Source organism: Leptidea sinapis, chromosome 18 (genome assembly GCF_905404315.1).
Source record: "Leptidea sinapis chromosome 18, ilLepSina1.1, whole genome shotgun sequence".
Lineage (NCBI taxonomy): Eukaryota > Metazoa > Arthropoda > Insecta > Lepidoptera > Pieridae > Leptidea > Leptidea sinapis.
This window is the reverse complement of record NC_066282.1, coordinates 13710193-13727009: the sequence shown is the minus strand read 5'-3', so window position 1 is coordinate 13727009 and position 16817 is coordinate 13710193. Positions and strand designations below refer to the sequence as shown.

At 35.8% G+C, this 16817-nt stretch overlaps 1 protein-coding gene across 1 annotated transcript in view; it reads left to right on the top strand.

The window, feature by feature from the left end:
- LOC126969395 (myrosinase 1-like) overlaps positions 1-16817 on the top strand; it is a 48951-nt gene that overhangs the window by 21048 nt on the left and 11086 nt on the right. Inside the window, exons 3-4 of the mRNA XM_050814790.1 lie at positions 1616-2191; positions 10881-10975. Of these exons, the coding sequence (XP_050670747.1) occupies positions 1616-2191; positions 10881-10975 (671 nt within the window). The remainder of the gene's footprint in view (positions 1-1615; positions 2192-10880; positions 10976-16817) is intronic.

Here is a 16817-nt window from a genome sequence, read left to right as displayed (position 1 = left end):
ATCTTTTAACACATATAACAACTAAGGTTATTTATTGTAATATTATACCATTTTAGGTGGCCTGCGCAGAACTAGACAAGCACCGTGCATCATTCATTACTCTATATTCTTCTTCATTGACAAAGAAGCGTTAATATGTGCTCATTATTTCTTGAATTTATGCGAGTTCTAGTATACTGTGTGGTATTTTATTGTAAAATTCATCAAGGCCTATGAAGGAGCCCTTAGCTCTAGATAACTTATTAAATGGCTTGTACAGTTTATTCTTTTTTCCTGGCATATTTCTGATAGATATGTATTATACATACTGATGAATAAAAGTGCCTACTGGAGAAAAACTACAATGGACGTAAAGCATCAGACTTTAGCACACACAATGCTTCTTGCACAAACTATTGTTTTTCCTTGAAGTTCTCACTGTAGGTGCATTTGTTTTCAATTCTTAAAATAATCATTTTTTGTGACAATAAGGGACGAGACGAGCAGGATGTTCAGCTGATGGTAATTGATACGTCCTGAACATACCAACATCTACCAGTGGGAGGCTCCTTTGCACCGGATGCCGGCTAGATTATGCGTACCACAACGGCGCCTATTTCTGCCGTGAAGCAGCAATGTGTTTCGGTCTGAAGGGCACTGTAGCTAGTAAAATTACTGTGCAAGTGAGACTTAACATCTTATGTCTCAAGGTGACGAGCGCAGTTGTAATGCCGCTCAGAATTTTTGGGGTTTTTCTAGAATCCTGAGCGGCACTGCATTGTAATGGGCAGGGCGTATCAATTACCATCAACTGAACGTTTTGCTCGTCTCGTACCTTATTTTCATCAAAAAAAAAACATTACAGTGCACACTCAGGATTCTTGATGAACCCAAAAAATCTGTGCGGCACTACAATTGCGCTCGTCACCTTGAGACGTCATAGGATGTTGTCTCATTTGCCCAGTTATTACACTAGCTACGGTGCCCTTCAGATCGATAATACTTTCACATTACTGCTTGAAGACCAGTATAAGTGCCCATAATCTAGCTGGTATACTGTGCAAAGAAGCCTCCCACTGGTAAATGCCCATAGTCACCTCTTACGACACCTGGGACTGGCCTATTATTTTATGCCCCGGAAGCCTAGAACATAATGAGTTAATTTGATTAATAAAAAGTTAAATATAACGTACGCTACTAAAATATATAAAGTACATGTTTCAAATGTTGTTCTGGACGTCAAATACATTACAGCTTCTCATGTTAAAGAAACCATTTTTATAACTTAACTAGCTGACCAGACAGACGTTGTTCTGTACATAATAAATAAAATACCGTTTTTGATGAATTTGTCAATAATTTTTCATTGTAACATAATAATATGCTCCTTGTTGTTATAATGAAATTGTTTCACAGCAGAACTGCACAAACAAAACAAATATTGGAAATAAAAATAATTATGGGTTTGGGACTGATCGAAATAAAAACTATCCTATCTCTTAAGTTGGACTAAACTGCACTCCATGAAGTAATCCCCATTGAAATCCGTTCATTAGTTTAGGAGTCCATTGAGGACAAACATTGTGACACGAGATTTATATATATTAAGATTATAACATCCAAATTTTTATTTTAGGGAAATCTCCGAGCATCTGGGATCAACTAGTACACTCGAACCCAACGTTTGTCAGGGATAGATCAACACCAAACGTCGCGGCTAACTCCTACCATTTATACAAACGAGATGTCCAGATGGTACGAGAGCTTGGTGTAGACATTTATCGCTTCTCAATATCCTGGCCGCGGATATTACCGAATGGACTTGCGAACAGTGTGAACACACTTGGACTCCAGTATTACAGAAACCTCATAAACGAACTAGAGCGATATAATATAACTCCAATGGTCACCATTTACCATTGGGACTTACCGCAGAAACTGCAAGACATTGGAGGCTGGACAAACGCTCATATCATAGACTATTATACAGATTATGCTAATATATTATTCGAGAACTTCGCTGATAAGGTGAAATATTGGGTCACTTTTAATGAGCCGATGCAAACGTGCATTGAAGGTTATGGAGGCACGTACAGAGCTCCGGCCTTGAACAGACACGGAATAGCAGAATACCTCTGCACACATAACCTACTCAAGGCACATGCAAGCGTGTACCATCTGTTTAACAGACAGTATCGTCCTTTGTACGGAGGTATGTGTAATCTATATATTCTTAATAAAATATAGCCATAATTTCAGCTTTTTATAGTCATAGTAATAGCTAACTATGGGCCTGGTGAGAAAGCTCATGGTCGCTCTGAGGGCAATGGAGAGAGCTATGCTGAGAGTACGAGATCGAATCAGAAATGAGGAGATCCGTAGGAGAACCAAAGTCACCGACATACCACAAATGATTGCGAAACTGAAGTGGCAGTGGGCAGGGCACATAGCTCGACGGACAGATGGCCGTTGGGGCAGTAAAGTAAAGTCTTCGAATGGCGACCACTTACTGGAAGACGCAGTGTTGGCAGGCCCCCCAAAATATGGACCGATGATCTGGTCAAGATCGCTGGAATAAGTTGTATGAGGGCAGCGCAGGACCGATCATCGTGGAAATCTTTGGGGAGGCCTGTGTCCAGCAGTGGACGTCTTTCAGCTGATGATGATGATGATATTCTAAAATAACAAAATATTCAATTAGGCTTTAATTAAGCGATTTTAATCATCACTATAAGTATTTCTTTTAAATTACTGAATCTACCATATTATTATGTTCGGAAAAGTAGAGCTCGTGAGAAGAACAAACAAGAAACTTAACGGACACTCTTTTCAATCAATAAGTTATTTTACAATGGGTATAATATACAGAACAAATTAGTTTGTAAGGTGCTGCATCCAATATATGAATCGTGTTAAAAGTTAAACTGTCTTATTACTAAACGCGAAGTAAAGTTCGACAGCGCGGGCGATGCCATATACATGGGCCATGCAGGTCTCTCTCGGGAAATCGACCAGTGCCGGGAGAAACTTGTGTTTTCTATTGAGTCCTCCCTTGAGAAGGTCGCGGAATGGGGTAAATTGAACCTTGTCCAATTTAACCCCCAGAAGTCTCAAGTTTGCGCGTTTACCACTAAAAAAACCCAATTTTTCGTATAACCGCTCTTCGACAACACTTCCCTTACAGCCTCGCCTAGTATCAGAATTCTGGGTAAAGACCCAGAATTCGATACTAGGCGATAGATATCTTTATATCTCGAGCGATTGCCAATTTCGCGGCCATCTGGAGAGCAAAGCCAAATTGGCTTCGAAGAAACTGGGCGTCATAAATAGAGCACGGCAATACTTCAAGCCGGCCCACATTCTAGCGCTGTACAAAGCGCAGGTCCAGATACACATATGGAGTATTGCTGTCAACTCTGTTCTGGCGCACCCCAGTATCAGCTCGATCCATTTTACCGCGTGCAACTCAGAGCAGCTCGAATTATCGGGGACCCGGTGCTCTGTGAACGGCTGGATCACTTGGCGTTGCGTAGAGACATTGCTTCATTGTGTGTCCTGATTCCTGTCGCCAAATTCCACCTTCGCACGACACGCCTCAAGTTAGGATATCATCCTCACCATCTGGATGTGTGGTGGTCCTCCACAGTGCGGTTTTCAAGGAGCTTTCTTCCACGTACTACAAAACTGTGGAATGAACTTCCTTGTGCGGTGTTTCCCGTGTGACCATGTGACCCGTACGCTCGTTTGTCCTCCAGTTCAATAAAAAAAAGTTATTCCAAGTTTAAAACTATTTCAGCCTTACAAATAAACTTAGCATAAAGTTATACTTGAGAATATACCAAGAATATGCAAAATGTTGACTATATCGCTAACTATACTGTCAATTAAAAAATAATTTTGAAATTTCTGAATGTCAAGCAGCCTTGCAAAGTTGCAAATAAACGCGGGAAACGTTATATGTCCGAATAAACCAACAGTAACCAAATATCTATTTGTAAACATTTTGCATATTCTTGGTTTATTCTCAGGTATAACTTTATCTTATTATTATATTTATTGATACATGACAGGAAGAATTAATTTAAAACTTGGAGTAATTTTACATTGCGTTAATTAATTAGACATAATATTTTTCCAAATAATAAAATATTTATTAATATTTATTTTATTTATTAATATTTAGTTGTGATTATAAACTTTTCTTGCTATTGTGTAGGGTGATTCTAATAAACTAATTACAGCTACCGATGATAATAAACTGGTTACTATTACGACACTAAAATAGAAATCTCGGTCACTTCTTGTCGGGGAAGAAAGCAGACAAATTGTTACTGTTGTTTTGTATACAATATGGGCACCTTTAAATAATACCGAATTCAAACATACACAACAACACAACATAGAATATGAACAATGAAAACTGCTTGTGGTGCCAGGTCGACCTGTTATAGTTAATAAATCATTGTATTTGTTGGATACAATTACTAATTGTGACTGTAATCACGACTATCATGTTCACGAAGCATCCTTACACAAACAATGAATTCAAGCTCTACAGGTTGATGCATCCAATATACGATAATTTATATTTATACAATTAATTCTTTTTATGAAATAATTTATATTATTTAAGCACGACTCATATATTGAATGCAGCACCTTACAAACTAATTTGTTTTCTATGTTACAGCCATTGTAACATACTCTATTGAAATGTGAGAAAAAAGTGAAATTTGATAACTTTTGCATTGAGATAATGAAAAAAATTTTAGTTTGATAAAAAATAAAATAAACTTACGTCTTGTAAAGTGAACTAATTACGAGGATTTTTTCTTTTATTTTTATTGATTTATGAAAGAGTTTCTGGGACTCTGCCATTTTAACTAACTGATACACTTTTTTATTTTATTATTTAAAATAAGGTCATTATTACTTTGCTCGCCTTTGAAATGTCTTTGACTTATTCGTTTATCTTCTTCTTGTTCTGGCCTTTTCCCATTATATTTGGGGTCGGCCCTCCGTATCATGTGTCTCCAGGTGGCTCGGTCTTGGGTCGTCTCATTGTTTATGTGGGCTTCTTTCAGGTTCTTATTTACTATAGACATCCATGTGATTCGGGGTCTTTCTCGTCCTCGAGGTTTAGTTACAATATCTAACACTTTTCTGCTCATGTGGTTGCATGGTCCCCTCATAACATGACCGTACCACCGCAGACGGCTCTCCTGCAGTTTATCTGGGATAGGTCTTACTTTAAAGGTGCCTCTTATGTGTATGTTTCTGACCTGATCCAGCCTAGTTACACCACCTGCCCACCTGAGCATCTTCATCTCTGCGCAGTGCAATTAATGTTCGTGCTGCTTTTTGAGTGGCCAGCATTCGGCTCCGTATGTCATAGCCGGTCTGACGGCTGCTCTGTATACTCGTCCCTTTATGCGCACGGGCATTCGGCTATCGCAGATAGTTCTCTCCATTTCATCCACCCGGTATTTATGCGATGGGTAATATCTGTGTCTATTGACCCATCTTTACTGATGACTGATCCTAGGCACTTGAAATGGTCCACTTCTTTTAGCTGGGTGTTCTGCAGACGGATGGTGTTCTTGCTGTTGATGCCACTAAAGTTACAATGCATGTACTTGGTCTTCTCTCTGCTTATTCGCAGACCTGATGTTTCCAGAGCTTCTCTCCACTTTTCTAAAGTCTGCTGCAGGTTGTTCACATCTTCACTGATGATGACGACATCGTCAGCGTATAAGATGTTCCATGGTGGCGCTCGCTGCATATTTGAGGTGAGATGGTTCATTACAATATTAAATAACAGAGGACTGAGTGCGGAACCTTGGTGCACGCCAACTTTAACATGAAATTCATCGCTTGTGCTGGCTGGACTTCGCACTTTTGTTGATACTTGGTGGTACATATCTTTGACAATCATTATGTAATGCTCGGGGACACTCTGGGCCCTTAGAGTGTGCCTAATTAATCTCTCGGTATCCGGTCGAAAGTTTTTTCTAGATCGATGAATATCATGTGCAAGTCTTGTTTGTTGTCTCTGTACTTTTCCATCAGTATTCTGACTGAATGTATGGCATCAGTTGTGGATCTACCGGCTTATTCGTTTATCGATTGTAAATAAAAATTTAAGGTTGAGTCAACTCATACATTCTAACATATGCGAAGACAGGTAAATGGTTTTCTTTTATTTATACAGTTGTACGTGGGTAACATTGAAAGTGTTTAGAACTGTCCAGTTAGAAACATTGCTAATGAACACTTTTTTTTAAATTTCAACTGTAGAACTCCTTGGTAACCTAATGTAGTATATTGCATTCATTTGTCATTTGTTTTTGTGAATTGGCGGCAAATCTAAAACTCTTGTTACACGTGAAAATGAACCTAACGCGAGAAAATTTTCGGTCAATTATTTATTATGACTTTCGTTGTGGGCTTACTCAACAATAAAGCTATGATAGGCTGCGATTAGCATATTTTCTTAATGAAGCCCCATCTCGTGCCACTATTTACAATTGGTTTAACGAGTTTAAGCGTGGACGTAGCAATGTCAATGATGATCCGCGAGAGGGACGTTCTTTAACAGCGACTACTGAAGATAACATCATAGCTGTGCGACGCATGATAGAGGAAGATAAGAGAGTGACCTATCAGCAGATACGGGCAAGCCCAGGCATTGGTATGAGTCAAGTTCAAAAGATATTACACGAACATTTAGGCGTCAGGAAGCTTTGTATCGGATGGATTTCCCATACTTTAACCGACGACCAGAAACACCTTCGCATGGACTGGTGTCGCCAAATGTTAGATAAGTTCATCGGCGGTGACAAATGCTGAATTTGACATCGTCACAGGTGATGAAATCTGGGTATATTGCTACGAACCCGAAACCAAAAGACAATCAGCTCAGTGGGATTTCCTTTCCAGGATCAACCAGCTAAGGTAAAGAAAGGAAGAAGTCAAGGAAAAAAGATGATTGCCTCATTCTTTGGCCGGAAAGGTCATTTCGCTACAGTTTTGCTAGAAGATGTAACGACGGTTACTGCAGACTGGTATGTCAATCGCTGTTTGCCTGTTGTCTTGCAAAAAAATTCGACAGCAGCGCCCTCGAAGCAGGATCCTCCTTTACCACGACAATGCTTCAGCACACTCCGCAAACCGTTGAATATTTGACTATGGTAGGTGTCGAGATAATAAAGTCATCCGTTATACAGTCCTGACCTGGCGCCCTGCGACTTTAATTTATTCCTAAGAACTAAAGATAAAAATCGAGGTATTCGCTTTACGAGCCCTGAAGATGTGGTGAAGCGTACGAAAATGCCATACAAGAGACCCCTAAGGAATAATGGGCCCACTGCTTTTCTCAGTGGTTCCATCGAATGCGACGATGTGTAGAGAGGGACGGAGATTACTTCGAAAAACAATAAAAGTATTGGCAACTTTCTACATTAAGCTGTTTTTCATTTTCCAAACATTTTCAGTGTTACCTTGGTATAATTAGATTAAGGGTTGGTCTCCTCTGCGCTCCAACTAGGCACCGCAGGCGTAGTCGCAAAGTGCGGCAACTAATACTATACCCAAGTGGGCGTACTCGAGCCAGTCTCGAACAATGTGTTAAATTGACGTGCCACATGTTCTTTTAAACTTTATAATTGAAATTAAAATGCCGGGTTGCGTAGTAAAACTTTGTAAATATTCCTAATATAAACTTCAAGAAATAAGAAAGACACTGAGAACACATGTCAGTAAGTATTTTGTATTTTATTAATTTCATTGTAAAATTACACGAAGCGTACGTAACAGAATTTGAAAGATGAGAGTCAAGATGCCACGCATACAAGCATCTAATAGATGCCGTAATAAAAAAGCCATTGTTCTTAGTTTAAACGCTATCTACTTAGAGCGCAGCGAAGATTAATCTAAGGTTGTATATATAGTTTAAATGTACTATGTGTCTTCTAAATAAAATACAATATATCAATTTAATCATGTCAATATAACCTTCTTAGAAAAGGTTCCTTATGCCTGTATCGGTATACACACAACTTTCTATAATTATGTAGTTTAGTTTTTTAAACAGCGGAAATTACGTCAACAGATTATGGAGCGCTATTTCCGTCCGAAAAAATCGATTATCAATTCACGTGAAGAAGTTTTACTTAATTAAGTGAATGCGCGAACTCACACTATACACATTTTATGTTTAATGCCCGGTTACGAGTACATTAACTTTGGATCTATGACGTCGATGACGTTACATAGTCGCTTTGGTACGATGTGCAAAACAAGCAACACTTGAATATTATTAATTATAATTAATAACTAAACAACGATTTATTTTATCTCTATTATTGATTGATGTGAAGGTATTGTGATGCTGATTATTATTATAATAATGAAAAAAAAACTACGTTGAAAAAAATCGACTTCAAAAACTGAAAAGTATAAAATAACAAAAAAATTTATTTAATACACCTCTTTAGCAAACCTTTACCTTTAATATTAATAAAATACTATTATTTGTATGTGCTACCTTTAGATAGAGATAGAGACTAAAAACTCTTTCATCAATCAATAAAAATAAAAGAAAAAAATCAAGATCCTCGTAATGAGTTCACTTTACAAGACGTAAGTTTATTTTATTTTTTATCAAACTAAAATTTATTTCATTATCTCAATGCAAAAGTTATCAAATTTCACTTTTTTCTCTCATTTCAATAGAATATGTTACAATGGCTGTAACATAGAAAACAAATTAGTTTGTAAGGTGCTGCATTCAATATATGAGTCGTGCTTAAATAATATAAATTATTTCATAAAAAGAATTAATTGAATAAATATCAATTATCGTATATTGGATGCATCAACCTGTAGAGCTTGAATTCATTGTGTGTGTAAGGATGCTTCGTGAACATGATGGTCGTGATTACAGTCACAATTAGTAATTGTAAGAAGTGACCGTTACATAGTCGCTTTGGTACGGTGTGCAAAACAAGCATCTCTAGAATATTATTAATTATAATTAATAACTAAACAACGATTTATTTTATCTGTATTATTGATTGATGTGAAGGTGTTGTGATGCTGATTATTATTATAATAATGAAAAAAAAAACTACGTTTAAAAAAATCGACTTCAAAAACTGAAAAGTATAAAATAACAAAAAATTTTATTTAATACACCTCTTATGCAAACCTATACCTTAAATATTAATAAAATACTATTATTTGTATGTGCTACCTATAGATAGGTTTTAAGTCAGTGCCAAGCCCTAAAACGAATTATATATCTAAACAAAATAAAATTTAATATTATAAACAACTTACTTACTGTAATTATTTAGGTTGTCTGGCCACGTATTTTATTAATATTAAAGGTAAAGGTTTGCTAAAGAGGTGTATTAAATCAATTTTTTTGTTATTTTATACTTTTCAGTTTTTGATGTCGGATTTCTTAAATGTAGTTTTTTTTTATTTTTTACTTCTTAATGTCAGTTAATAATAATATATAATCAACCTGACTGAAAACTCCAAAAAAAGCCGTACACAGAAAACAATTATGTCATCTAGGTAGACGAAAATTTTCATATAAATGTTCATAAAATGAAAACTACTGGGCCAAACTATGTAAACTGGCTGGACCAAATGGCATCTATTTTGCATCAAATAAAAGAAGAATTACGTAAATCAGATCATAAATCTCAGAGTAATCGGTGTACATACATAAAAAAAAACGATAAATTGATAACCTCCTCCTTTTTGAAGTCGGTTAAAAATCATTGAAAGAATCTGGGTTAAGTACGAAAAGTAAGTACTTATGTATTTATTTTTCTGACAGAACTATTACAGCGCCACAGAACACAAAACTATTACTTAATAACAAACGTCAAAATATGATAATAAAATAAATCAAAGCAGCGATAGTACGAAAATATCACATGTAACAGTAATGAAACTGCTAACCGTACTGACGCGTCAGGACGAGCGCGAGGGGGTGAAAAGGGAACGGGAGGGGCTTTACGTTCCAGCGAGGTCCAGAGATAATGTGGCCGTGTAATGACACTTAAAGGCCGTGTAAAGTATTTAGCAAATTTTTTCTTCTAGGTAGTATTTTAAAGTGAAACTTTATTACAAATCCTCAAATTTTTTCGTCCATATATCACATGTCGCATAACAGCCGGCCGGGTAGCAGGGGTGAAGTTGAATCATTAACATCAATTACTGATTTCAAGATAGGTTGGCCGAGTGGGCTATCACGACAGATTTAGGCTCTGGTTCCAAAAAGGGAGCGTGGGTTCGAACCCCACACGTAAGAAAGGTTTTTTTGTTACATTATATTTTTGAATAAGAAAAACATATTATGCATAAATTTGTTCTTTTTTCTTTCTATTATTATGCTGATTTTAAATTTGCTTCAGTGGTTTTTTTTAAACTTGGTTATGAGCTGTCTTCATTTATCTGTTTTCAATATTTTTTAAAAGTTGGGGTGTCTGCTCATAAATTTTTCACATAATGTAAAGACACAAACAATTATTTCCTGATGGAATGAGCTCGGTGGCTTGGGCACGGGGAAGGGCGTGTGGGACGCGACTTGCGTCGACACTCTGGCTCCTTCTCATGTCCAAGTTACGTCAGTTGGTGCTGGGGCTGCTGCTTCAACTGCCGAATACGGCAAACGCGAATCTTACGCGCAATTTGCATGTCACTTTGTGTTAGGTGTTAGCAAGCATTGCTCAAAATACAGGTTAACTGTTAACCTCAAACATCAATATTTTTCGACAATTTCATAGCTGTCACAGTCTATCTGACGCATAAATGATCTAAGTTATAAGCATTGTTTTGTTTGAATAAATTTTCTGAAACAAACAATTCTCGAATATTTTTTGCAGGTAAGATCGGTCTGGCTTTAGATTCAAACTGGGCTGAGCCAAGGAGTAACTCATCTAGCGATAGACAAGCCGCTCAGTTATATCTAAGAACGCACGTGAGTTATCATATCGTATTATTTTATTTACTTAAGCGATAGCAAAATAAATATGGCGCCATTTTGTGTTTGTTTTCTCTTGTTTGTACGTCAAAGCCAGTCAGTTTTATCAAGTCTAGACTACTTTTCGCCATAATATTCTTAAAATCTATACTACTATATAAATTTGTAGCTTCTGTCTGTAATAAAATTTTTTTTATATCCAGACGATTTTAAACTTACTGTCTGACTGAAATCTTAAAAATTTCTGAATAATATATTATACTCCATATACATTTAAAGTAAGTTGTATTATGGTAATATTTATGACATCAATCTTAAAAAAGTTATTCGCAATTTCTATTTTCTTTCATAGAAAGAAGGCATAAAAATTGGAATTTACGTCTTATGATTACGATACGCCGCGGGTACAGATATTGAGCCTAGGCTGATTGCACGCACAGAAATATTTCGATTTTATTCTGTTGCTATACGTATTCAAACAATAACAGCGCAAGGCAGAACACAAAATTATACAAATGATTTAAGTTTTCTTTAGTGTTAATTCCGCCAATATTTGTTTTTAAAACAATACGACACGTGTTTCGTCTCTACACGAGGCATCGTCAGGACGTGTTGTCTCGCCAAAATCCTTGGTTAATTCCTGGCACGAGACTCGAAGTCTCGAAGGAATTAAAACTAAAGAATACTTAAATCATTTGTATAATTATGGATTTCCGCAAAGCCTATTTCAATAAAATTTCAGAACACAAAGTATTAAAAATTGCATGAGGTTATTAATTTTTTAGGGTTCCTCAAAAGTAAAAAACGGAAACCGCATCGAATTATTTTGTTGTCCGCCGTCTGTCTGTCTGTCCCTTTATCTCGGGAACGCATGGAGAGGCTATAGATTCATTTAACAGCATAGATTTTGTAACATCTTTGTTATAATAACCTATAAATTAACATGAATTATAGAAATGTAATATACTCACCTAAATTTCTATAAATTATTAAGATTCTATTAATTTAATTTATAATTTAATTTTTCAACTGTAATTAAATTGTGTTTACAATCAATTTAAATTCGATTTGACTGTTCAAATCAGTTCAGTATCTATGCAATAATTGTAAGTTTATCTCGGTTTGTATTTTGTATGGGAAATATATTTTTCATTTATATATTTATGGCAGAAATTCTTGTATATATCGCGTATCTTGGTATCGGCTCTATTCAATTTATGACGCGGGGTCGTTTTGGGGCGAAATACTGAACTACCTAGGTCTAATCTTGATATAACACGGTATTCCTAGTTTAAACGCTAAACAGAGCTTGTTTAACCAGTTTCCATATCTTCTTATAATATATAAAATTAAATTCTCGTGTCACAGTGTTTGTCAACTAAATCCTCTGAAACAGCATGAATGATTTTTAGTCTGGTAGGTCTGAGTATAGGTCGTAAACTATTTTTATACCCCTAAATGATAATTTACTGGTTATACACATAAAATTTTTAATAGCAATTTTTTTATTTAACTTTCGTTAGGTACAAGTTCTGCTGTTGCAAGCTGTTGCTGCTGCAAGTCTAATAAGTTACATAAGAATTAAATAGATAGCGACATAGTGTAATTCCCACCCCTATTTGATGTATAATCTAAATGATGATTTTCTATGTTTTTTATATATAATCATATCAGCCAGAAAATTCGATCGATAATTTTTGTAACCATAAAAAATAATAGTGGGATGAAACCCATTGGAAATGGAAGAGAATATCAGAAAAATTAAAAGAAAAATAAATAACTGGCGATTTGAGGTCAGGAAGTAAAACAGGGGTAACTCACATAACCTCAAAATTTATGTGAAAAATTAAAAAACCAAGTTTTTGGTCATTTACAATGAAAATTTATTTCACGAAAATTCACCCGTCAAAATATGCAAAGGCTTCAGCTCTAAAGATTCTAAGACGTAAGTATCAGTATGAGGCATATTATTTTTGACGTTCAATAATTGATACATTTTCACTAAGCGACTTGTTCCGAGAAACAGTTTTTTTTAAATGCATTGAGCGTCTTAGCTTTTCTTATATCAACAGGTATAGCTTTCCACAGTCCAAGTTGATAGAGATATTTATTTCAATCAAAATTATCTAATATATAGTCCTAGTATAAATAAGGATTAAATAGCGAATAACTTACCTTATTATTTATGCTGATAACATTTCGTTCGGTTTCCTTGAATACATTATTTTATTTTTAAATGCATAGCGAGTAGATGACTTTGACCCACATAAAGTGATTTTATCTCCTAATGTCATTATGAGACAAAGCAATTTGTGCATAATTACACGTATCAGCTGTGTAAGTATTAATCTGAAACAGTTATTAACATACATTAAAGGCTACGTTATTAAATTTGAAAAATATATTGTACCGCGTTAAGGGATTTGTTCACAATTCACGGATTTTTTCGAAAGCCATATTTCATTATATGATTTAGAATTTAGAAAATTTTTATGTCCAGATAGAGTATCATCAGGCAATACATGACAAAATGCCAGTTTTATTACTTTAGTGTGATTGACAACACTTTGTGTAAGTTTGCGTGAGTTGCTGAAAGTAGAGGCTAACAGTTCACCGCTATTTATGTCGACCCAGCTTTCACAGTCTATGTAGATGTATAAATTATCTAAGATTTAAAACTAGCCAATGTTATCCCCTATAAATAGAGCTATCTGCCAGTTAAGGTCCTTTCAAAATCGACACAACCGATTCTACGATTACCCGGATCACACAATTGGCATTGGTCTAGGTTCCGTGTGATTCATATGCATTTTATATGAGAAAAACTTAGATAATTTATGCGTCTAGACTCTAGATAGAGCCTCTTGATGCTAGACAACCGATGAAAACCGCCCAGGTTTTTTACTTTAGTGTGCGTGACAAGCTACGTCTTACATTCGCGAAACGTATGTCACTTTGTCTTAGGGCGTGCATTGCTCAAAATAGAGGTTAACTGTCAACCTCAATTTTTTTCAACATCTGTTTCAACTAAATGCTCTCTTATTCTTAGTCGTTCTCTCACTGCTAAGGATCATGACTCACATTCAATTGGTCAACAAACTGTCTACATCAGTTCCGTCGCCTGGTGAAGTGCATAGAAAAATAAATTGTACTACGTTAAGGAATTTGTTCACAATTCACGGATTTTTATTATTCAGTTCTGATAGCTCATAGGGATCTTCAATTTTTCGGATTTTTGAACCGACCACCGTTAAGGACTACAGCCTCTAGGTCTTTTACCAGAGGGTGAAAGGATTTTCCCCGTCACCATCAAACGCACAAGATTGTCAGCTCCTCTGCGTACATTATGGCCAAAGTAATGCAATGCCACTTTAAACTTTGAAACATAAGTTGTTGGATCTCATTAGCCCAGTAAAGTCACTGGCCCCTCAAAACGAGACTAAAATAGTGCCTGCGCTTACTCACGCTTACTACTTGGCGGCAGAAAAGGCGAGGATGTGGTTGCCACCAACAATAAGCAGGTATTTATTATATGCAAAGAAACAATACTCCAGTAAAAACTAGTGTATCAAAAATGCATACATTAAATACCTATTATTTTGATATAATAAATATATCTACGTAGGTCACATTAAAAGATTTAAACAATTAAATTATTAATTGTAATTGATTAATAAAAATTATTTTCAATAATATAATAAAACAAAAACACTATTTCAACAATTCAAAGTATATTTTACACATTGCACTTTTCACTAAATCTATTCAATTTCACTTATAAGATATACACAGCTCTAATGTTACACATGTTAAGATATACACAAGGTCTTTGTCAGCTGCGCTGCAGTTTAAACTTTTGCAGCCATCATCGTTTTTAGTGTTGTTAGTATTAGTCTTGTCAAATTATTTCAAATATAATTTTTATTTATTTACTAACTCACCCAGAAAACGTTGTATTGCTGATATTAAAATCGCGATACAAAAGTAACTGTTGATCGTAGATGGGTGAAAATTTCAAGTTGTATGTATTTTTTAATGCTGACTCATAATCAAACAAATTAAAAAAAAATGACAAAAAAATTTAAAATAAATTTGGGGGGGACCACCCTTAACATTTAGAGGGATGAAAAATAGATGTTGTCCGATTCTCAGACCTACCCAATATGCACTCAAAATTTCATGAGAATCGGTCCGGCCATTTCGAAGGAGTTTAACTACAAACACCGCGACACGAGAGTTTTATATATTAGATTTTACTATTCAGATTGTCATTTCGCTTCCGTTAGTGATAATATTATAATTATTAATTTAATCACCCGTGACTAGGTCTTTATACAGCATTTGAAGCACGTTTACTTTTCTAGCATTTCGCGGCACCAAACTAGGGATTTTTTGCTCTCTGGTCTAATTATGTGATATCCAACTACTACAATGCTTCCATTTTGAGCATCAGCTTGAATGCTCATGTAAGATCTCCATCACTTAACTCATACCAATGCCTATGCTTGTCCGAATCTGTTTGTAGGTCACCTCTCTTACCAGCCTCTATCATACGCCGTACAGTAATGATGTTATCGTCAGTCGTACTCATTACATTACGTTCCTCACGCAGGTAATCAGTAATATTCATACGGCTACGCCTAAACTCATTGAACCAGTTGTAAACATTAACATATATTTGTAACAAGTGATGGGGCTTCCTCGTGAAATGATAATTGAGTTCACCACAATTTTTTTGTTGAGATGTTAACTTCATTTTCAAAATTGCCACCAATTTATAGTTGTTATTATTTATTAAACATCATCGGATTAGTAAAATTTAAGTAGGTGCTATTTTCCAGAATTCTTTCCTCAAAACATCTGGATTTGATATTGATAATTGTATTATCCAAATGTTTTTTTGAGTTTTCTTTAGTGTTAACTCCGCCAATATTTGTCTTGAATCAATTCGACATGTGTTTCGCCTCTACACGAGGCATCCTCAGGAGATTGACCCGCCTAATTCTGGCACAAGACTGAGAGAGCTGACTGATACCTTTGAAGACACTCAAGAAAACTCAAAACATTTGGATCATATTGCCCTTTTGTTGAGAGAAAGAGACTTTTTTTTTCTTTTTTTATTATAATAAGGGACGAGGCGAGCAGGACGTTCAGCTCTTGCCGCTCAGGATTATTGAAAAACCCAAAAATTCTGTGCGGCACTACAGCTGCGCTCGTCACCTTGAGACAAGATGTCAAGTCTCATTTGCTCAGTAATTTCACTAGCTACGGGGCCCTTCCGACCGAAACACAGTAATATTTACACATTACTGCTACACGGCAGAAATGCGCACCGTTGTAGTACCCATAATCTAGCCGGCATCTTGTGCGAAGGAGCCTCCCACTGGTTGCTTGTTGAGCTCTATTAAAAATTCCCTAGTATTTAGCCCTGTTTTCATAATATTAACACGACATTACATAACTGTGCTCTGATCGGTGTGAAAACTCGAAAAACGAATTTGTTCTAGAGATAACCGGTTTTTCAGCCCTTAACACCCCTTTGTAGTACATATCAACCAAATAGAGCCGGTTTTGATACGCAAAATATAGATAGAAATTTAAATTTATCCGAATTACAACTAAAATTTGCGTGAGCGTTATTACTAGGGAATAGCAGGTAAAATAGTTACTTTATGTCGGCCATAAACGGACGGAATGTAGATTATTTATCCCTGCGATACTTCATCAACAAAGATCTCAGATTGACTTAACATTTTGACTACTAGTAATGGGGGTACACAATAGTCGAAACATAACATTAGCGCATATAGTGATTCTCTATATTTTTTTATGACAGTAA